Below are 24,678 nucleotides of genomic sequence, written 5' to 3' on the forward strand. Positions count from 1 at the left end.
TACCTTGATTTTAATAGAGTTGAAAATATGCCAAAAACAGCACTAGCAGAACAGCAGCATAAATGACAGCTAACCTTCCAACAGTACTTTACAGCTTTCCAAATCTGTTTATAGTTGACAACTCTTGTTTAACTATCTCAACAATCCTGTAAGATTGTTAAAATTGTTTTCTGTGCTTTGATGATGAAAAGCCCAGACCCAGAGACATAGACATTAAGTGACTTGCTCAAGGTTAGTAAATAACATAGTGTTCTGGTTCCAATCCTCTAAAGTCCTCATGTTAGGCAATACACTCTGCCCTGCCATCATGCAATCCAGCCGACTGTTACCTCTGTGTTCCTAAATCTCCCCTGAAATTTCGAGTAACAAATTCAGGAGCTGCAGGTATTGCCTTGAAAAGCAAAAGGAAAGTAGCCACATTACTAAGGAATTAGTGCCTTCTTATGTGGATTTGCTGCTAAATGATATCTTTGGCACTCATGTTTGTTCCTAAATCACAAACTACTGATCTAGCTGAGAAAGAAGGGTTGGAGATTGAAGACACAGGCAGAGAGTGAGAACAGAGTCACTGTGTTGTCTAGTTTTATGCTAACTTGACACAGGCTAGTCATTTGTCAAGCTGGAACCTCACCTGAAAAAAAAAAAAAAACACAAAAAAGCAAAAAAATGTCCCATTAAATTGGCCTGCAGTGCATTTTTCTTGATTGATGGTTGATGTGGGAGGGCACAACTCACTATAGATGGTATCACCCCTGGCTTGTTTTCCTGGATTCTATAAGTAAGCAAACTCAGCAAGTCATAAGGACCATGCTAGTAAGCAGTTCTCCTCCATGGCTTCTGCTAGAGTTCCTGCCTCCAGATCCCTGCCCTGCTTGACCTCCTGCCCTAACTTCCTGTGATGTGGACCTGTAAGCTGAAATAAACCTATTCCTCCCCACGTTGCTTTTGGTCATGGTTTTTATAAAAACGCTAACTGAGACAAGTAATAAACTCTTGACAAATAATGAATCCTTTAGAAATTGAGACAAAATATTTCTGAAGTGATACTGTTGAGTTATGCAGTAAAACTATGAAGATAAGCAATGAATGACTCGCCAGAATCCAAACCAGTGGCGATCTTTGAGAGATGCAAGGATGGACATGTAGTGAACTTGAAAAATAGGTACAGTTTTCAGCTCAGTATTTATAGTTTATATATTTCTTCTAAATTTTTATATCTATTCAGTCTTTAATTAAAATATAGTAGTCAGCACCATTGTACTCAGTGGGTTTAAGTCAGGAGGAGATTATATAGGAGACACTGGAAGGAGTTGGGGGAGAGAGTATTAATGAACATGATCTAAATAAGTATATTCATGTACAAAGAATAGAAACAAAAAGAAAATTAAATAAAAACAGAATAATGTAAGTTCCCTAGTAAGGGGAGCTGGTACTTTCTCTGACATGGACTCTGATGTCTGCTTTTAATTACTCCCCCATTGTGGGGCAGCCTTGGCAAGCCACAGGGAAAGAGGACATGCTCAGTACTAATGAGAGTTGATATGCTGGATTGGGTTTGTAGGGGGAGGCTTCCTTTTCTGATGAGTAATGGAGGTGGAAGAGGGAGGGAAGATGGAATCCAGAGGAGAGGAGCAAAGTGGGCTGTGGTCAGGATGTAAAATGAATAAATAAATTAATTATTTTTAAAAGGCAGTGTATGTCAATAAAACAATAGGATATGATATACAGAAATAGTTTTACTGTTCTTGAAAATGAGATGCATGTTGATAATAACCTTAACCAGTTTACTCTGGCAGTGTCTCCTGTAACATGCCAGTCTATTTCTCAGAACTGCTGATATGTATAGAGGTTATCCTTTCCCAGAAAATTCCTGGAATCTTCAAATATTTCCATGGTCTTGCCTTTCATTTTGCCTTCTTTCTCCCAATGAGCTTCTAGCTTTTGTGAAAGATAAGAACTTTTACATAGTGGTTTGGGGATTTTAAGTTGAATGCTTGAACTGAAACCATGGATATATACGTTGTTACCTAAAGACTTTTGGTTTTACTTGGTCTTGGACTTGATTGAGAATGAAGTACATGGGTGGGAGGGATTGTGTGTTTATTTTCATGCTAGGTTGCTTTCTCTCTCGCCAATCTAGACAATATGTAAGCGTAGGCTGTCAGAAATTATAGGTTTTCTTCCATGTGGAAATAAGTGGATAAGCAAATACTCCCAGACTGATATTCTTTCCTATTCATTATTTACAGGGAATTCACCCTTTGTAATCATTTTCAAATCAAATTTACTCTACCAATCCCTGTAAGGTTTGCTCTGGAGATCATTGCCAAATTAGATACCTTGTATTTTTAAATACCTTATGACTTCTACTCATAAATGTCACTAAACACACATACAAATAGATTAAAGAGGATGTCACTTGTGACCTAGAGACTCACTCAGAAAGAAAATTTAAGTTATACTAAAAATGAATGAAAAAGAATGTCAATAACATCTTTGCTTCTACTGTTGCTGCATTAAAATATTCAGAAGAGCTATGGAACTAAATGGGGCAAAATGTGGCATATATAAAGTAGTCGTCGGGTAGGAACAATTAGTAATATTGTCTCAGAATCATAAACTGACAGCAAAATCTACTTGAATACAAGTTGTTCCTAGAGTCAGTTGATAAAGTGGCCTTCTGCTGCTCAGCTGTCACAGAGGTCACAGTTATGCCCTTAACCTCTCTTTGTCTTTGTTATAAAGTTGGAAATAAAGAACATTCTTTGCCAGCAATCTTCCAAGCACTGTCAAGAATAATTAAGATATGACAGTGAGTGGTTCTACTAGTCTGTCATCGCAGATGGGGGAAATCAGAAAAGAAAGTGTGATTACCAATGCCATCCATATTTCTAGAAGAATAAAAAGCAAATGAGCTTTGGAAATTGTTCTGGTGGGGTTAGGGTATAAATAAGAGTAGCATGGATATGTATTTTCAAGATAAGCAGTACAAATCTTCTAAGATGCATCATTTGAGACTACTGAGGCAGCTCAGTATGTATAGCACTAGCTGTACCAGGCCATGAAATGAGTTTTATCCCCAGAACCATATGAAGAGAAAACCACTCTACAAAGTTGTACTCTGATATCCATACCTGTGAATCTCCACACATGTCACACACAATAATAATAATATTACTGTGGTAAGTAGTTATTATTGATTATAGTATTATTGTACGAATTTAAATACATAAAATGTATCAACAGGATGAGGGAAATTTAAATTAATTTTGATGTTCTTCCTGGCAGTATTCTTCATATAAAGACAATATTAAGGAAAAGCTATCCTCTTATTTTGTTATAAATATATTTTCTAGGATTGTTGATAACTGCTTCCTATACTGATATCCTCATCTCCCTTCTCCATGTAGGAATCACAATATTCCTCACCGCTGAAACTCATTTTTCATAATATGTCAGAGGCATAGCTCACAGTTGTCACTACATTAGTAATTACTCATTCATTCTACAAACATATTGCACTAAATACTACAGTAGACCTTTTACCTGTTTTCTCTTTTAATTTCACAACCACTCTATGGTAAAAGTATTACTATCATCCTCATTTTAGACTTCTGAAATAAAATACACAGACTTCATTTCACTTCCCAATCATTACACAGCTAATTAGTAGTAGGCAAGGATTAGAATTCAATTCTAACCCAAAAAATGATCTTAACTGCTGTCATAGTTTCAGTTTTCTTCCGTCGTGGTCATACTGAATGGAGAGATGGAAGTTCTTATACATTTTAAATTAATTCTTTTATAATTATGCATACAAAGTATTTTGACCATATTTACTCCTCTCTCCTTCCTCTAACTGCCCTCATATCGACCCCTCAATCCCATATCCCCTCCTGACTTTATACCCTCTTATTTTATAGATTACTGTGTATAATTTGTACTTCCAATATATAGACATGGGTATGGGGGCCATTCACTGGATCATAATTAACCTGTGAGGAGCACATTCCTAAATAAAACTGACTTTCCCTACCCTAGAAGCTCTCAACTATCAGAAAACTTCCCAAGTAGAGGTAATAACTCTTTAGTTTCTCCCCTTTCCATGTTCTAATGTTGACTGGCTTGATTTGGTTCCTGTTTTGGACAGGCAGTCACAACTGCTGTGATCTCCTGAGTGTAGTTTTACTATCATATTCAGAAAGTGCTCTATCACCCAGCCCTCCCTGACCTCTAGCTCTTATAATCTTTCTTCCCACTTTTCTGTAATGGTGTCTAAGCCTTGGGAGGAGGTGTGATATAGATATCTCATTTTTAGATGAGCTGTTCACTGGCACTTTTTCTCTGCAATTTAATCATTGTCCAATACACAAAGAAACTTCATTGATGAAGTCTGAGAGCTAAACTAATGTATACATATAGATAATTGTTTAGATGGCAATTTGATACAAAGTCCATTTAACAAAATAGGAGCAGTAGGTTGATTCCTAGGGTCTAAGAATTCTGTAACCTTGGCTTATTGGTCATATATATATATATATATATATATTACCAAACATGTGTTTCTTCCTGAAAAGAGGTTCTTAAATCCAGTCAGAAAACAGTTGGTTATACACCCCCATAACATTCATGCCACTGTTGCACCTTGGGTGGTTTCACTAGGCTGGTTATTTTAGATCACAGTGTTTAAAAATGGGTGAGGTTATTCATAGTGTTTTTGTTTTTTGTTTTTTTTTTTCTTATAGCAGCCTACATAGCACCATATGGTACTATGAAAATTGTTTAGCAGGGAGGAAGCTTTCTAGTCAGTTTCACCTTGATTTTTGCCTGTGCCTAAATTATGCAGACCCTCCAGCAATAGGGTCTTACTATCAAAATCTTGCGTGCTACTGAAGGCAAATACCCAAGAGCCCGGAATGGTTGTTTCTCCTTGAGTAATTGGTCAGGATATTTGAAGATACGCCAAACAATGCAGGGTTAAGAGTTTTCCATGTATAGTACATAAATAATAATACATTTTAAGCAATGAAAAATTAAGACGAAAAATTGAAATGTCACTGAAAATGAGCAGAAAAAAACACATAATTGTTTTAGAATAATATGAAAATTAAGGCCTGTTTGTTGAATAAAATGAAAGTTAACCCGCTACTGATTTGACAGTAAATGAAGTTTACCCACACTAATAAAGTACGTGCTTTAAGAAATTCCTCATAGCTCGAAAGACTCTGGTAAAGACATGAATGAGAGACATTTAGAAAAGACAGAAAAATTACTAATTTTCTTTTTGCTGATATGCAATAAATAATGAGGCTCACATGAAACTTCTGTAAGTTGTCATGACTGCTGTGAGTTTATCTGTTCACTGCCCTGCTATTTCCAGAAAATATGTTTTCTTCTGTTCATTCACTACCTCTGACTCTTAAATTCTTGCCTTCTTTCTGCCTCCTTTTCTGGAAATTATCCTTGTGGCTTGGAAGGAGCTCATGCAGTATAAATGTGCAAGATAATGATAAATTCTTTTATTTATTTGGGGGCAGGGATTATCTGGGACTTCAATACTTAAAAGGGTTTTTCCCCCCATTGAACCTAGAAGTTCCTGTGAAGCTTTCCTAAACTTTTATCTTTAGTTCATTACCCCCATATTTAAAAGTTATAGTAAATAAAATATTTTCTGGTTTTCTGAAAAAAAAAAGAGTTTTCTAGTTGCTCTGGTCAACTGCATGCAGGTAACTGGTGAAAAGACAGGAGCTTTCAGAAAAACAAAATGAGTCATTTTGAAACATGAAAGGTGATAGGAGTAATGTGAAAATCTGTATAGTAAAGGCTATTGTTTCAGATTATTTTTCAAATAGGAATAAAGTTCAGAAATTCTGTTTCTGTTGTTCATGGAAGTAAGAGGTAAAAAGAAGTTCCTAAGGAGCCAGGGCTGCTGGCCCAACACAGAGCCTGCCATTTGTTACTGCCTCCTGTGGCTGTTTGTATATATATTTAGAATTGCCCTTAATATTTGAGAATGACCCTGCTGAGGCAACTAGTTCTCAAGCCAAAGTTCCCATTATCACTAGGATTTAACACTTGACTTGTTTATAGTTATTATGGCCAGGATCCCACCTCCCTAACCTAGACCATGGCCTCATAGTTTTATTATATTATATTGCTGACCATTGCCTCACCCAGCAAGTCAGCAATATAATCAGAGACTAACCAACTTGAAGAATAAAAAATGACCCAATTTTTTTCATCATTCTACTTTTGGGTTAGAAGCATAGATTCAGTTATGGCCAACAGATATTAACCACCTGTGTTATTTTCAGCACAGCCCCATCAGAGGGATGATATCTGTGTCAATCTTAAATGATGAAATAGAAGCTCTGTGTTTCTCAGATTTGCAGTAGGCTACTTGATCACAAGGAAGATTCCTCATCACCCACATGAAAATTTCAGCAGTGGACCCTAGAAATCTTCCTAATGAGCTCCACTCCAAGTGAACAGAATTACATGATTGGAAGGCAAGGCTATTTCATGAACACAAGTGTGATTAATGCACAAGAAGTACATGGCAGAGTAGAGTTCAGACTAGCCTTCTTAATTCCATATGGAGTTTGTCCTACTATGTTTATCTTTGTTATTCTATCTATGGCAAAGAAGTTGACTTGAACATGTCAGAAAGATTTCAGAAACAGTCATAAAGCAAAGCATTTTGTGGTTTAACTACAGGACTGTTCTTTTCTTTCTTTCAGGGGAGTTTGCCAGACTTCCAATGGTATAGCAGTGGGTTGATTTTTATGCAACCTGCCTTTGGAAATGATGGACAACAAAGCTTTAGAATGTTACTCAGTTTATCCTCCTACTTTTTCTTGTCTCCCTTACCATAACTCTAGCCACCACTACTGACAGCTACGCCGTTAACATAATGAATATGCTCAGTACCTGATTTGTTAAACATGAAGACGCCAGTTAAATCTAATAACTGCAAGAACTGATATCCCAATAATAATTTTAGCATGTCTCTTTCAAAATTGTAATATGGAGTGGATAGCTTATTAATAAACTAGGAAAGCTGGTAAAGGAGCTGTTAAAGTAGCCTCTTTTGAAATACATTTATTCACTTTTGGGGTTCTTTATCTAAATAGAAGAAATATTGAATAAATGTGGCAATGCATTTCTCAAGACTAGAGCACCCCAGTGAAACATTTGCTCTACCTGACCAAAAATGGTATTAGTTCACTTGTACCTCAGAAAGTTAAGTCAAGTGATATAGAAAAGCCCAGAGGGTGTGCTTCTGTACCTGTTGCCTAGAAAACCTCCTAAGGATCCTACAGTGGAGTTTGATGGGTCCCAGCAGCAGCTTAGTCACATTCACATTCACTTCAAGTAGCAAGCAGTATACCTGGGAGACTTTAAATACACTTGGAAACAACAAGGGAAGCCTCTGATTCTAGATCACAAGTGTCTAAGAAGACATTGCCATAGGGTAGCTGATGGTTTCTTTCTCACCAAGGAAAAGGAAAGGAAATATAAAATATAACAGAATAGCATACTTGATCTATGTCAAACCCTGGACTCAGCATTCTTATTGATGGTGTAAAGTTCAATATTTAAGAGTGTGCCCTCTGGAACCATTAATTTCCCAAACTGGAATTCTAACTATGGAATTATAGCTGTGGTATCATAAGAAATTACCCAACTTCTTTGTGTTTTATTTTTCTTATCTGTAAAATTGACAGAATTGAAACGTGGATGTATCCAGGCATATATAGTACTGGAGAAGTAGCTGAGAGTTCTACATCTTTATCTGTAGGTAGCAGAAGGAGACTGTGTCACATTGGACTTAGCTTGTGCTAAGGACACTGTTACTGCAACAAGGCACACCTACTCCAACAAGGCCACACCTCCTAATAGTGTCACTCCCTATGAGACAAACATTCAAACAAGTAAGTCTTTGGGGGCCATAGCTATTCATACCACCACATTGGGGCTGGGTAAATTCTCAGTGATTAATACAAATTCTTCATAAACATGAATACTAGAATTCAGCTCCACAGAATCCATATAACTGCTGCATGGGCATGGTGAACATTATGGCCCACGTGTCATACCAGGCTCAGAAGATGGAGACAAGGCAAGCTGGCTAGCAAGATTACTCACATCATCAGGTTCTGGGTTTGACTGAAAGACTGCCTCAATGAATAAGGTCAAAGAACCATAGAGGATGATTCCTGATATCATACTCTAGCATCAACATGGCCCCCTCCACACACACATACATGTTTGCATATCCATATATATGTATACCACACATGTAAAACGTATGTATATACATACATATAAGTCATATACACATATGAAATGTGGTAGAAAAACCCAAACGACAATTATTGTTCTTAGTACCTGAAAGATAGGTACCAATATATTCAGGTATTGGTGAATAAACTAGTCAAAAAGTTTGTTGAACTGTCAAGACACACAAGTAATAAATATTAGAATTATGGTTAGAAGTTTGTATCTATCTGGCTGTAAGGTATATTGCTTCCACTATAATATATTGCCTTCATAAATATAAGATATATAGTGTAAATTTCAGAATGGGTGTCAGCCAATTCTCACTTCATTCTCACTACCAATACCTCACTCTCAACTCTAATATTTACTGGAGGACTTGCTTCCAAATACACAATGTGTTTTACTCAAGTCCACCCTATTACCTCCTTTCCAACTCCTTCAGTATCACCCCAACACTTCTACCTCCCAACTATATGCAGTACTTTTTTTCTTAATGCACTGAGTCCAGTTACTGTTGCAAGTATGTTCATGGATGTAACATACATGAACATCATATCAGGGGCTGCATCTCTAAAGAAAACTGATCCTCCCTCCCCCAGAAGCCATCAGCTGCCAATATCTCCTTAGTTATGGGTAAGACTTCCTGAGCTCTTGCCCCATTCATGCTGAAATTTTGGCTGGCTTGACTCTGTGCAGGTCTAATAGAACTAATTTAAACCTTTAACGCCCTTAAAATTGCTCCAGTACAATCTCTAGGTCTATCCTGCTTGTATACAAGAACAGTTAGTTACTAGGATGGTGTTTAGTTTGTGAAAGAACCTCCTACCCTAAACTTCTTATCTGTATGTCTTAAGGATTAAGTTCCTGTCTCCCAACCCTTTGTTCACATATACAACCTATGTGAGAATGGCTACTTACTGTATATAGTAACATTAAGATCCTTTTCTACCCTCCCCTTTTTTTCTTTCCCCCTTCTCTCCCTTCCATTCATTCCCCTCTCTTTCCAATCTCTTTCTAATAAGAATAAGTGGTGATGTTGCAATTTTCTTGAGTGGCTCTTTGATCCATCCGTATAATATTCACAAGGAGGTAAAAGCCCCTGCTTGTCTAAAAGTGTTATCTGTCTTCACTGTCTCAGAGTTTGTCTTACAAAATTCATTATCTGCTCTTTCAGCCTGCATAACTGTGATGCAAGCTATGACCTCACTGCTGGTGACATCTGCAACAGGAGAGTGGGTACCTGGGGCTTTGGTGCATTGTTCACAAACAATGATGGATTGCTAATTTTCAAGGAAAATGAACAAGGACTCAAAATAACACTTGTAGAGCACAATATATTGCTTCATAAGCAATAAATACTAAGCAGAAGATAAAACCTTGAACCTTAGGCTTAATGAAATCTGAAAACATGATTTATTCTGCTGTTTCCTTTCCATTAAACGAAAGAACAGAAAGCACAATGTTATTCAATGCTGGAAAACACAATTTTATCCTTACACTATAATCTATCAGAAAAAATATTTTTGCATGCCTGTTATACACAAGGTACTATGTATGTGCCAAAAAATGGAGGTTTTCTTTTTCTTTGTTCTATACAAACATTTTTCTAAATTTTCTCTTGCTCCTTTCATCATAGAGGGATTCCTAGTACTCTTTCCCATACCACATTCTAAACAGCCTCCCATAGTGCCTTTCCTACCACCCCCACAGGAATGATGTGTGTGTGTGTGTGTGTGTGTGTGTGTGTGTGTGTCTGTGTGTGTGTGTGTATGAGGCATAGAAAAAGTGGACAAAGATAGTAATAGATTCTTGGGAGTCCAAACAGATTAGTCTTAGTATTTACTGAGCAGTAGAATGAGAGAGTAGGTCCAAAACTGTAGAAAAGGGATTGGCTATACAAGTGATAGATGATTCTGGGTTGTATAGGTACCAGGACTATGAGCCACTCTTCATTAAGAGTCCACACACTTGTGAAATATGGGGATGGCTTATTGGGTAATAGCGCTAGCCACAGAAGCAGTCATAGCATACCAGGTTCAATAATATCCCAAATCCAGTCCATGGAACTCACCCAAAGTTGGTAAATGCAGAGGCATACATCTGTGAATCTAGTATATCTACCACAAAATGTAAAGGAGAGACAGATGACTAGCCCAGATGCTCATGTACCACTATAGAAATAAGAAGACCCTGCCTGGACAAGGTGGAAAGCTAGATCTTACTCGCAAAAGTTGTTCTCTGGTCTCCACACATGCAAGATAGCATGAAATCATGTGAGTGTGTACATGAGAGAGAGGAGAGAGATTTTTGATGGGTACAAAAGTGGTTGCCTTAAAGAAAAGTCTCTCAAACTAAACACAATGGACATCTAGAGCCAGATAATTCTCTATTTTAGAGGACTGCCATGTGGCACAAAATATAGTTATTGCCTTCCCTGGCCTTCAGTTACTCACTAAACAAATCTCAGCAGCAACTTCCTATTCCCAAATGGTACAAACAAAAATGTCTTCAGACACTGTCAAATTTTCATCGAGGAAAAACTTAGGTCCAAGTAAGAATCACTAGAATAGAAGACATTGGGAATACCCATATGTCCAAGCTCAAATCGTCTCTAACTTTATTGACTACCCTGATTTAGTGTAGTATAATAGATAAGATCACAGTCATGGAGCCAGAATTATCTAAGTTTGTATTCTGGATCCACTGAAAGCTCACTCTCTGGCCTCTTTTAATTCTTTGATAAAATGAGAATGAAAAGAATTTATTTCATAGAGTTGCTTTGAGTTTTAAATGTACATATATAAAGTGTCAGAACAATGCCTGGCACATAGTAAGCCTAGTAGTTCTGTTGTGGTTTCTGTTCCATTATTCACCATTTTTGTAAGTGCTAGCATGGTCCAGAGGTCTGAGGTCTACTTTGTATTATCTGCCTTCTGCAGAAATGACTAGAGAACTAAGTACACAGTCCAAGACCACATGGTATAAAGAGATTTGGATAGATTTAGATCTGTTGAATAGGCAATGCAGGTAATCCCCACATTATACATTTACAGAGTTCACTTTTTTTAAAGTAGATTTATTGATAGAATTAACAAAAGTAAATGATGTTTATGTCCCCCGAACAACCCCCACAAGTCTTCTCTGAGCTCCGTGAATGAATGGCACATGCTTGCTCACATACAACCACAAAATAAATAAATGCTATTATTTAACAACAACAACAAAAAGAATTGGAAAAGAGTAAATTTCCAGGAAAGGAAAGTTTTTATCATAATAAACTAATATAGTTGGAGAGATGGTACCAACGTATTGTATTTGTTTCAAAGGAAAAAAGAGACATTTATACTCATGAACTCCAATATGACAGAATGTGTAATCGACATTTCCAAATAACTTTTACAGAATGGGATAATCAGTGGTTCATAAACAGGCACTGACTTGGTAGTTCTGGAGTGACATCAAGTTAAAGTGGACAATCACTTCCAAAGCTTTTATTCCTTTTGTGGTTATGCACTCTTATTCCAAAGTACCATAACTTCAATTCCATTTCATCAGAGTCACTTATGGGAAACTGCTCTATAACTTCTTATCTCTTAAGGAGTTATTACATTGCAAAGTAAGAGGACTAGGGAATGTATTTTGAAGAGCATTTTGTATCAGTAGCACTTACCTCCTGAGTTGAAAAAAATTGTGTCTGTATGTGTGTGTGCATACATGTATGTATGTACACATTTGTATGTAAGTGTGTGTGTGTACTTGAACTCATGCATGGAAGCCAGAAGAGTGTGTCCTTTTATTATTATTATTATTAGTATTATTAGTATTATTATTCTCTACCGTATATCTTCCTATATAATTTTCTACCCTGGTTCCTTTTCTATCACTCTCTGTCTATTGATTTGAGGCAGAGTCTCTCCAGGAACCTGGGGATTGAGTTTCCTTAGGTAGGCTGGAATCTGTAGGCATTTGTTTTTAAAACTTTTATTTACATTTCTTTTACCTTTTTCTTGCTACTGCGCCCCAATCCTTTCCAGCACCAGGCAGGAGAGAGAAAGCATTAGTGGGAAAGTCGACATAGTTCTCTTCCTTAGCTGCTTCTTGCTAGTTAGAGTCATCGGTCCCTTGGAACCAGTCCAATCCTCATTTTCAGATCTCCCAACTTCTTGTATCAAAACAACAACCAGGAGCAACAAGGGGGAAGCAGGAGCAGCCTTGCTCTGTCTGGTAGCTCTCACACTCTTTACACTCTAGCATTTATTCGCTCTCCAGAGTCCTCAGATTTAAACTATCTGAAGCTGGCAAGGAGCTCCTCTCAGAGCCTGCATGAGGCAAATAGTCTGCTGCTGTGGACCATCTGAATCAGCCCCACATCCCACACCTGGGACCAAAACAAAAACATGTTTATACAAACAACAGGAATCTAGCAAGCACCAATGATTCCCTCCTTTCCACTTACTTCAGAACTGGAATTATAGGCATATATAGTATACCCGCATGTTATAAAGGTGCTGGAATCTCAACTTTGGTCATCAAAATTGCATGCCAAACACTCTGAACCACTGAACCATCTCTCCAGCCCCTTCTGAGTATTCGTGACTGCTGCTAGTAATTATAGGAGTTATAGGAAACAGAGCAATATCCTCCTCTGTGATGTGAGATTAGTTTGATGAGATACTTAAAGAAATTGCTAGATATCCATAACTAAGCTTGAAAGAGAATTAGACTAAGGCTCAAATTTTCCACCACTTAGTGATAGTTCTACAGATATATGTAGCATTGATTATTTTGTTAATGTGAACTATTAACCTGGGCAGTTGGGATGCAAAGCATCACCTAGAATTTGTCTTTGAATGAGAACTTTTGAAATCTTGCTTATATAAATGATTGTGCTGATTAAAAACAAGGAAATCATCAAATTTGCAGACAAATGGATGGAACTAGAAAAGATCATCCTGAGTGAGGTAACCCATAAGCAAAAAGACATACATGGTATATACTCACTTATAAGTGGATATTAGCCATATAATATAGGGTAAAAACATACTAAAGTCCATAGTCCTCAAGAAGCTAAACAACAAGGAGGATTCTAGGGAAGAGTCCTCTAATCATCATTCAGAAGGGCAAACAGGAGATATCTGAAGTAAGAGAAGACAGGGAACAGGACAGGAACCTTCCACCAGAGGTCTCTGAAAGACTCTACCCAGCAGGGTATTGAAACAGATGCTGAGACTCATGTCAAAACTTGGGCAGGGTACAGGGAATCTTATGGAAGAAGAGGGAGACAGAAAGACCTCAAGGGGACCGGAGCTCCACAAGGAAACCAACACAGTCAAAATATTTGGGCCCAGGGGTTCCTGCAGAAACTGATGAATCAACCAAGGACCATGCATGTAGAGGACCTAGACCCTCTGTCCAGATGTAGCCCATGGCAGGTCAGTCTCCAACTGGGTTCCCTAGTAAGGGCAGCAGGGGCTGTCTCTGGCATGAACTCAGTGGTGGGCTCTTTGATCACATTCCCCGGAGGGGGGAGAAGCCTTACCAGGCCACAGAGGAAGACATTGCAGCCAGTTCTGATGAGACATGATAGGCTAGGGTCAGATACTAGGAAAGGAGGACCTCCACTATCAATGGACTAGGGGAGGGACATAGGGGGTGAAGACGGAGGGAGGGTGGATCTACAGCCAGGATATAAAGTGAATAAATGGTAATAAATAATAATAATAAAGAAAAAAATTAAAAATGATTGTGTTGATATAAGAGCATGATTATAATTAGTAAGACCAGATCAAATTATTAGTTGGTTGTAACTCTAAATAAATTCCTACATATTTTTAGTTGCTATTGAAAATTGGCTTAGCAATAATGGTGTCTCTATATTAAAACAGTTCATCATTCTGATATTGAATATCAATGAATGTCATTGCATGCATTGCCTATATATGAAAGTCAAAACAATTTTTCTTTTCATGTATTCCAATATATCTTGAATTGCTACTTTATGCTACACATAGTACTAAGAATTAGATATTTAAAAATGTCTTTAAGCACTGTGAGTTGGAGGCCAGCCTGGTCAACAAAGTGAGTCCAGGACAGCCAAGCCTACACAGAGAAACCCTGTCTCAAAAACCAATAAAAAAGTAAATAAAGTAAAGTGAAAAGATGCCTATGCTAAGGGTGGCACACACCTTTAAGCCCAGCACTTACAAGTCAGACACAGACAAATTTCTGTCATTTCCAAACCACCATGGCTACATAGTCAGGCTCTGTCTAGAAAAGTTATTAAAAAGCTGCCTAAAACCCCACCTCTGAACTAAAATAGCTGCAAATATATAGCCAAGAACTCTAACTCAAGACCATTGGTGGTGAATATTCGGTTGTTTTTTTTTTTTTTTTTTATTCTTGTATACCTTTAACCTGATCTTCCATTCATTATCTGGAAGAAAATCATAGCCTTCCTTAAGGACCCATTGAAATGATTCTTTTTCAGTGAAGGCGTCTCTGGCAACTCATCTTATCTACCCTTCCCATCCCCAAATACATATACCTAATCCTATTTCTGTAGCTTTCATTATTCTTCTGGAGTTCAGTAGCACTTTACTCAAGTTTTATTGTATGGTTTATTACAATTATTGATTTTTGATTGTTTATCTGTCCCTCAAACTATATTGAAAGCTCTTCCAGAGCAATACACAAATTTTCTTCATCCCGGTATTCCTGGTCACTAGAATAGAAAATGCTGTATAGCAAGACAGGCAAAAAAAAAAAAAAAAAAAAAGGATGGGGGAAGACTTTGAGAATAAGCATATTAAAAATCACACACAAGAAAAAAATGTAATGACAACATATAGGAAGGAATAATTAATTCCAGTGAGGTGGCTTCACAGTTAACGTGGTATTTGAGATAACCCTTGAAAATGATTTCAGTTGGCATTCTACAATTTCTAGTCAGAGATCCCCTAAACACTTGCTACTTGGAAATTGGAAATCCATCTGGATCTATTTATTGCCTCTGTAAACTCTGGACCCAGAGGATAGTTAATGTTATATATTTGTTTTCTTACTGATATTTACAGACAAGCTATATTTGGCCTTGAGCTGTGCCTTCATGAGAGAGCACTAAAAATGGATGTGCACACTAGACTACAAGTGGGACAGTCAGCAGTTCAGAGTGTAGTGTGGAATACTTATGGCTCCCTTCCTCTCTCTCCCCCTTCCTCTCTTCTCTGTATATGTGTGGGCGTGGGTATTGTTGGAGGATTCACCATAAAAGAATGAAAATTTTAAAAACAGAATTTCAAAACTAATGTCTTTGAACATTTGCTTGTTCTCACCAGGCCTAAAATAGCACAAGTATAAATAACACAGCCAAGGACCATGCCCGATGTTGCCAGCTTGGAATGACATGATGGACATAAACAAGCTACTCTTAGAGCAGAGTTGCCTTCAGGGGTCTAATTAGCAGATGTTCATATTGGGAGGTAGTAGAAATAGTCGACTATGTGATTTTTCTTTTACCTGGAGGCTCTCAGCAGTCGGGGAAATTTCCCAAATTAAAACCCTTTTGAGCTCAGATAACTTATTGACCAAATCTCACACAACTGTTCAGTCGGCACATGTCCTTGTCTATGTAACCCACTTTAGTGTCTTTGCTTATGTCACCCTTTTTTGAGAATATCCTTTTCTTTTCTTTACTACCTAATAACTAGCCATCACTCAAAATATAGTCTATATAATTCTGCCCCTTTCTTTCAACATCTGTTCTCTATAAAGTAATTTCTACCTGTTCAGGCCACAGAATCACTTTATTCCTTGAACTTCAGTAATCTAGACTATACCAGTCAAGTATTTCATTCATTTTTAATTATTTTATTAGGGATAATAAAGTATAGTTACTAAAATATATGCATCCTATACAACCTTGGGTAATAGGGATAGCCTTTCAAAACCTCTCATTTGTTAAATGCAGATATAAATCCACCCCATAGATTTGTCCTGAAAGTTAAATGACAATGACACATGCCAGCTGTTTTAGTTGACATATGGCAAGCACACAATAATTAGTGGTAGTGAAAGGCTGAAGTTGTGCTGTATTAACAGTAATTATCATCATCATCATCATCTGTCTCTTCACCTAGAATGTGCAACATTTTTTTCTTTTTTATTTATTTTTTGTTTTTTTTCTTTTTTAATTTTTATTAATTACAGTTTATTCACTTTCCATCCCAGATGTAGCCCCCTTCCCCAAAGCCTTCTAATCCCACCCTTTCTCCCTCTTCTCCTATGCCTCTCCCCCATCCAATAATAGGGGAGGTCATCCTCCCCTCCCTTCTGACCCTAATCTATCAGGTCTCATCAGGACTGGCTTCATCATCGTTTTCTGTGGACTGGTAAGACTGCTCCCCCCTCAGGTGGAAGTGAACAAAGAGCCAGCCCATGAGTTCATGTCAGAGACTGTCCCTGTTCCTATTACTGGGGTATCCTCTTGGACTCTGAGCTGCCATGGTCTAATTCTGTGCAGGGGTTCTAGGTTATCTCCATGCATGGTCCTTGTTTGGAGTATCAGTCTCAGAAAAGACCCCTATACCCAGATTTTTTTATTCTGTTGCCCTCCTTATAGAGCTCCTGATTTATTAATTATAATTTATTCATTTTGTATCCTAGTTGTAGCCCCTTCCCTCGTCCCCTAACAATCCCACTCTTCCTCCCTTTTCTCCTCCCTTGCCCCTCCCCCATCCACTGATAGGAGCAGTCCTCCTCCCCTTCCTTCTGACCCTAGCTTGTCAGTTCTCATCAGGACTGGCTTCATTTTCTTATTCTGTGGCCTGGTAAGGCTACTCCCCCATCAGGGGGAGGTGATCAAAGCGCTAGCCACTGAGTTCATGTCAGAGAAAGCCCCTGTTCCCCTTACTAGGGAACCCACTGGGACAATATGTTGCCATGGGGTACATCTGTGCAGGGGTTCTAGGTTATATGCATGCATGGTCCTTGGTTGAATTATCAGTAAAATCTGTACACCTAAAGAAGCTAAGCAAGAAGGAAGGCCCTAGGTAAGATGATCAATCCTTATTCAGAAAGTCAAACAGGATGGACATCGGAAGAAGAATAAGACAGGGAACAGGTCAGGAGCCTACCACAGAGAGCCTCTGAAAGACACTACTCAGCAGGATATTAAAGCAGGTGGTGAGACTCATAGCCAAACTTTGGGCAGAGTGCAGGGAATCTTTTTTTTATAATTTTTATTTTTTTATATTAATTACAGGTTATTTACTTTGGATCCCAACTGTAGCCCCCTTCTCATTCCTTCCCAATCCTCCCTCCTCATCTCTTCCCAGCCCCTCTCTAAGTCCACAGATAGGGGAGGTCCTCCTCCCCTTCCATCTGACCCTAGTTTATCTCAGATAGGGTCTACTGTCTGCTTTTTCATTGGGTTTTCCCTAACCCATAGAATATTTTATTATCTGATGGATAGCTTATCTCTTTCAATTGTACTACTGCAAGGACCTAAACTTTTACCAGGAGTATATTTTTTCACAATTTATTGTCAACTACAGAAGCCTTTTGATTGTTGTTTGTTGCTGTTGTTGCAGTTGTTGTTGGTGGTGGTTTGCATCCCTGACAAGTTTGCATGGGATATGCTGAAGTAATAATATATTATTAGACAAAAAGAATAAGAAACTTCTTAGTTATTCCAAACTCCTTTGATGTGTACATTTGTATTAGGTAGAAATGGGGTAGGGAGCTAAAAAGGAATTATGTTGAAATGCCATCTGGTAAATTGCTTCCCGATTTCATGACTTCCTGCCATTTCAAGCTGTATTGTTTCAATCCTTGTAAGGAAACTAGCATTGTATTGAGGTCTTACCCACCACTTGTCCATTGACCATTTTAATAAAGTGTTTTCCAAAGCTTACTCTAATAACTAAACCAGATACTGGAACCTCAACCCAACAAATCATTTGGCCCTTCTTTTCATTTCAGCTGAAAATGCTAGAACTCTGAATGTAGATTCCAGTGCAATGACTCTGCCTGTGTCTGATCCAACTGCATGGGCCACAGCAATGAATAATCTTGGAATGGCTCCACTGGGAATTGCTGGACAACCAATTTTACCTGGTATGTTATTTTTAATTACCTCACAATTACTTCTTTTTATTGAATATGTGGTAATAAGTATAATGATATGACAGAACTTATTTTGAAGTTGACATTTTCTAGATTCTGCCTAGAGTGAGCATTTTTGTAATATTATCTTTATAGACTGGATGGCCAGTAGTTACTAGTACACCAGTGATGGCACTTTGGGCAATTTAGGAGGATATCTTATACAGAATATATCAGAACATGTAATGAAATAAAATCTAAGTGAATTTTGGCAAGTAATTACAAGGCTGGTCTAATTTTATAGATTTCTTTGAGGCTACAAATAAACATGTGCATGGAAAGAGAGCTTACTTAAACTCATCTTAAATCCTAGATTCTTAAAGGAGAAGAAGGAAGGTGGTAGGTGCATAGGCTCCAAAATAATTTTGACATTGAATAATACTGTTAACATATGTGTACACACACATACACATGAATGGCCATGGTGAACTAACTCCATCTCTATTAAGTATGAAGTCAAGAACTAGCAAAGTAGTTCAGAATATGAAAGACACTTTACCCCAAAGTGTCATGGCTTGAGCTTGATTCCCAGAACCCACATGGTGGAAAGAGAGAACCAACTTTGCAAGTTGTCCTCTTCACTTCTACATGTGTACCATAGCATGAGTAAATAGCAAGAGTGTATATGTGTGTTTAAATGTTAATTTAAAAATGATATCAGAAGGAAAACATCATAATATATAAAGGGGTTTGTAAACAGCTTCCTGGCTAGTAAGAATAAATTAATACCATCTCAGGGAGCCTGGGGTGGCTTTTGAAACAGCCTAAACATTAATCTCCTTAGATTTATTTAATTGTGGCCTGCATAAATGCATGCAAGACCTAATCAAGCTAGATGCTTGCTGCTCAAAATGTGTTTTTGTATAATCCCCAAAATATGAAGCCTTGTCCAAACCTACTGAAACAGATGCTGCATTTTCACAAGATATTCAAGTTATTCACAGGCATGATCATATTGATCCACAGTGTTGTGCTGTTTTGTTCATATAATTAAGTCTTTCTTCAGTTTTACAAATCCAGCCTGAATTTTAAATCATTATGGCTTATAATGGAATTGATGACAATATTAGCAATAAATTAAGAGATGTATTATGTTAAATTCTGGAAAATAAGTACAAAAGAAATCATTCAAGAAAAAAAATATATGGATAAGGAATGGGTACCAACCTAGAAGCTTTATCAATACTTGAAAACTTTCATAGTGCCATGAGGTTCTATTTATGCTACCAGGGAAGGAAAATACTCAACAATCTTACCCACTGTGAACCGTACAAACTATAATGAAAAATGACGTGGTAAGTTGTGTCTACTAGTACAATAGTTATGTTATAGGAGTAACTAACCATATTCCAATTGTATTTATTATTTTATTTTATTTTATTTTATGTTTGTATTAATCACAGGTCATTCACTTTGTATCTCAGCCCCAGCCCCCTTCCTCTTTCCCTCCCAATCCCACCCTCCCTGCCTCCTTCCAAGTCCACTGATAAGGGAGGTCCTCCTCCCCTTCCATCTGACCCTAGCTTATCAGGTATCTTCAGGACTGGCTGCAATGTCCTAATCTGTGGCCTACCAAGGCTGCTTCTCCTCCCTTGGGGGGGGGTGTCAAAGAGCCAGTCATTGAGTTCATGTCAGAAATAACCATTGTTCCCCTTACTAGGTATTTAAAGCCTACTCTGTAAAGACTGAACTCATAGCTTGTACTGTTGACTGGCTAGGTCATGCCCTAAAGCAGAACATAATTCAATTAATCTGTTTAATGAATATAGTATTAAATGACCCTGTGATCTTATGTGCATTTTCATAGATTAGTGTAACTCTTATTCTTGACCAGAGAAACTTCTTTTTGTAGTAGATAACCATTAACAGAGATACCCACAACTGGTCAGTGTGTGGAGAACAAGAAACTATGGAGTGCTCACCTCTATATCACACCCAGCCCCAGGCTCAGGGAATATTATGGAAGAGGGGCAGGATGATTGTAAGAGCCAAAAGTAGTGGATATCTACATTTTTACTAGAAATGACAGGGCAATGCCACACATGAACTCATTGAAGCTCTGCCCAAGACTTACTTGAACAAGATCAGTTAAGCCAAAATCTCAACATGGGTTGGATTGGGAAATGTCCAAGAGATTAGCAAAGCACACCACTGGATATGTCTGTGGTGGCGCTCACAAAAAACAAACAAACATAAAGTTTGACACATAGGAGAACAACTGAGGAAGAAAGCCTCATAATAAATGTGGTCAGCACCATCCAGTAGGCTGGAGGCCAGATGAAATAAAAGAAGGAAAATAAAAACCCAGCCAGCAGGTGCAAATTCACTCTTCCCGAGGGAGTGTATATCGTACTGTTGCCCAAATACATCATAGCCCCACCACTTTAGCCTTATAATATGGGCTTTTAACCCGTGTTCCCTAAGAATCTTTCAGGCTTCTTCAGTCTTGGGCTGTGACTACATCATTGATTCCCCCCCCCCCCTTTTTCTACAGCTTATAGTTTCTTTCATTGAATAGTTATAGAATTTTCTGGCTTTCAGACATACACAGGGTCATAGTGTCACCCAATCTTCAGTTGTGTAAGCCAATCTAATAAATCCTCATCTATAATTTCATATGTATTCCTTGTAGAGAATCTTGACTAATTTTGTGTAGCTCACAATGAAACAGTCAAATTGTGGTTCATTCATATTCTTAATAGCAATGACAAATAATGAATGTGGGGCTGAAATTTTTCCCTGAGGAAACACCGAGTAGTGGTAGCGGAATGGAATAGTAAGCATCTGATTGTGCTGTTGCCTGCTCCATTCATGATTGGTGGACATTGCCTTAGAAATGGAAATTTAGCACTGTATTAGTTACTTTTATAGTTGCCCTGGGCAAATCCTGACCAGGAGCAACTTAACAGAGGAAAGATCTATTTGGGCCCACATTCTAAGAAGGGATATAGTCTATCATGACAGGGAATGCATGCCACCATGAAACAGATGAACTAGCTGGTCTCATTGTATCTGCAGTCAGTCCTAAAGGTTTCAGACCTTTCCAAAACAGTGACACCAAATGGACCTTTGAAGGGTATTTCACATTCACACCACACAAGCACTCTACTCCAGTGCTACCTACCTTATTAGTTGTCAGAATCTAGGAGACAGGGTATCTGTCATTTTTGTGCAGTTTTTGTTTTAACCTCTATAGTTTTCACCCAACCCTCTAGAAAGGGGACCAATGAGAGGGAAAAGGTATACATAAAATGTGTGAATACAATCACTGCACCTATAAACATGTATGGAAGTGTCATGACAAAAAATACACTATTTTTTTCTTTTTATAATTTAATTTTACTTATGTATTTATTACAATTTATTCACTTTGTATTCCACTGTAGCCCCCTCCCTCATCTCCTCCGAGTCCCATCCACCCTCCCTTTTCTCCCCCTATGCCCTTTCCCTAGTTCCCTAATAGGGAAGGACCTCCTCCCCTTCCATCCGACCCTAGCTTATCAGGTCTCATCAGGAGTGGCCTGGTAAGGCTGCACCGCCCCGCCCCCAGGGGGAGGTGATCAAAGAGCTGGCCACTGGGTTCATGTCAGAGAGCCCTTGTACCTCCTACTAGGGAGCCCATCATTATTATACACTAACTAAAAATGATGCTTGTGGAGCTGTTCTCCAAAGTACCCTTATTAACGGTTTAATAATTCAGCTACTTTCCTGACTCTCCAGCCGTTTCCTGCTGAACCAATAGACTGTTCTTTGGCCTGTCTCATGTCACCTCTTTATGGCAATAGAATACACTTTGTTATAGATGGGGGGAAAAAGATGATACATAAACTTTCTTGACAGCTCCCTGAGATTTCACATCTCCACTGTCATGGATGTTATTGAGGGATGCATACTTGTCATTGAAAAGAATGACTGGCATAATTAAATTATTCAAGTGAAGATTAGAAACAGGCCACCTCAGGTTTGGAGTTGAGCTGCCTTACATCTGACATGGTGTTCTGTGCAACTGCTATTCAATAAAATTAGTCTACAGGTCAGGGTCATCTCTTAGACCTATTTTCTTCAAGAGTGATTGTTTTGCCAAAGCATTCCACAAAGACTTTATTGTCACATGAAAAGGGCAACCAAAAGGCCATAGCTTCTGGTTAAAATGAACAGTGTTCTAGTCCATTTGTCCCAGATAAAACCAAGGATGAACCAACGGAGAATTACTCACTGAATAGTATATGCCCTTGTGTGGTATTTTCATCTAAACTCAAATACCCTTAGCAGCTTCATAATGAACTGTGAAGTATGAAAGTAGAAGAATCTCCCCTTATGGTTTCTCCAGTATAAAGACTCAGTAGGAGAAAGAAAGGAACATGTGGGCTCATGGATCTTATTTCCAGAGTGAGAACAAGCTCCACCATGGTATTGTCATTTGAAAGAAAACAGTCCTTCTTGAACTTGGCAGGTTAACTATAACAGAAACAGACAAAAGAATGAGGTTGCATATTTCATGGCAGACCCATTTACTGCCAGATCCGTAAGGAAATCTGGACATCAGTTTTATTACATTTTACATCTACCACAGGTACAGGTTGCTTTCAGTGACAAATAGGATTAGAACCTGGGAAAGATCACTGTTTATCATCATGGTAGACACATTACCAAAAGCCAATGATACCTATGATAGTATATCAAATGTAATTAATATTTCTCCAAAACAAATTCAGAATCCTTCCAGTAATGGTAATCCCAAAACACCTCATGGGGTATTTTACACCTGGAGATATGTCATTAATCTCCAAGAGGCCATATGTGTTCCCACACTTACATAGCACAGTAGCTGGCAGAGAGACCAGGGAAAAACAAGTTGTCATTATTTAGTGTGGACATGACTGAGGTTATATACAATATAATGGAAGATATTTAAAGTGTGTAATTATTTGCTTCTATAAATAGAGGTACCCAACTTTAACAAAATGTATAAGCTATATGATCTATGTACTGTCATGCATTTCCTCAGAAACAACCACATCATTTTTGACTTGGAAGCTGGTGACAACATAAAGAGTAGTTAGGGCATAGTGGACAAAAAGAGAACTGGATGCCACTATAGAGATTGCTTATTATAATGGGCTGGATATATGGCTCAGGCGTGAAAGGCTAGACTCACAACCAAAAATATAAGAGATTGCGTATTAAGGCACTCACAAAAACTAAAGCGTAGACATACCTCCTAAGGACTGCTGCATAAAAACAGATACTTACTCATTTAACATTACAATGTGTGTTAATAAAGGCTATGATGCCACTTTCATATAGAAATGCTTTAAACTATTTAGATCATTTTTTAAAAAAAATACCTAAAGGTCAAGGGCTTCAGAAACTTCAAAATATACATTACATGATCAGTGAAATACATAATTATATACACAATCAATCTTAAGAAAACCTCACTGAAAACTGTTAAGAGGGATCTGAGTAGTAATACTATTTATTCACTCATACAAGTAAAATTTACTGAAGCTATATATGCAAGGTTCTATGAGGAGCCCTTCAGAGAAAGTCTGTGCACACAAAAATCCCTGCTCTGAGACTGGCTTCAGTGCTTTCACAGAATCACATACTCTCCCTAATAAAAGATGTTTGGGGGTATAAGCTGCCTATTGATTGACAATAACCCAAAAAACTTCTCTTCCATTTTATTAGTTTGTTCTTTCATGTCAGCATTCATTTATTATTTCAAATACTGACCTTAGTCAAAGTGGATTTCTAACAGTCTCAACCATTGCTTTCAGCTTAGATTCCCTTGTTTGGGGAAATAAAATAAATACTAATGTAGTACAATGTAGAAAGAGTCAGTAAAAACTTGTACAAAAGAGTTATTTTAACCATAGTACTACGTGAATAGTGTTGGTCAAGGAAGGGTCACAGAAGAGGTGACATTTGCATCACAGATAACTAGGAGCAGAGTCAAGATCAAGAACTAAAGAAGAGTCTGTACAGAGGAAACAGTGTAAATAATTGGAAAGTAAGCAAGAGAGATGGTATAGGGACAGTGGTGAACTACTAAGTTCAACCAGATCACCTCTTTGTACAAAGATTTTGACCTAGCTTACAAAAAAAATGCTTATAGTATAAGAACAATGTCTACTACAAATAAAATGAATAATCACCTGAAAATATATAAATAAGAATAGGAAAAGAAGACAATCTACAAAGGTCAATGAAAAGTCATATATTTAAGTC

The 24,678-nt window shown here is 37.8% G+C and overlaps 1 protein-coding gene across 6 annotated transcripts in view; it reads left to right on the plus strand.

Annotated features, from left to right (window-relative positions):
• Window positions 1-24,678, plus strand: part of Enox2 (ecto-NOX disulfide-thiol exchanger 2) — a 319,919-nt gene that overhangs the window by 214,422 nt on the left and 80,819 nt on the right. For all 6 annotated transcript variants that reach the window (XM_060374476.1, XM_060374478.1, XM_060374480.1 and 3 more), the window contains one exon: window positions 18,262-18,396. In XM_060374476.1, the coding sequence (XP_060230459.1) occupies window positions 18,262-18,396 (135 nt within the window). The remainder of the gene's footprint in view (window positions 1-18,261; window positions 18,397-24,678) is intronic.

This window comes from Meriones unguiculatus, chromosome X, assembly GCF_030254825.1.
Source record: "Meriones unguiculatus strain TT.TT164.6M chromosome X, Bangor_MerUng_6.1, whole genome shotgun sequence".
Lineage (NCBI taxonomy): Eukaryota > Metazoa > Chordata > Mammalia > Rodentia > Muridae > Meriones > Meriones unguiculatus.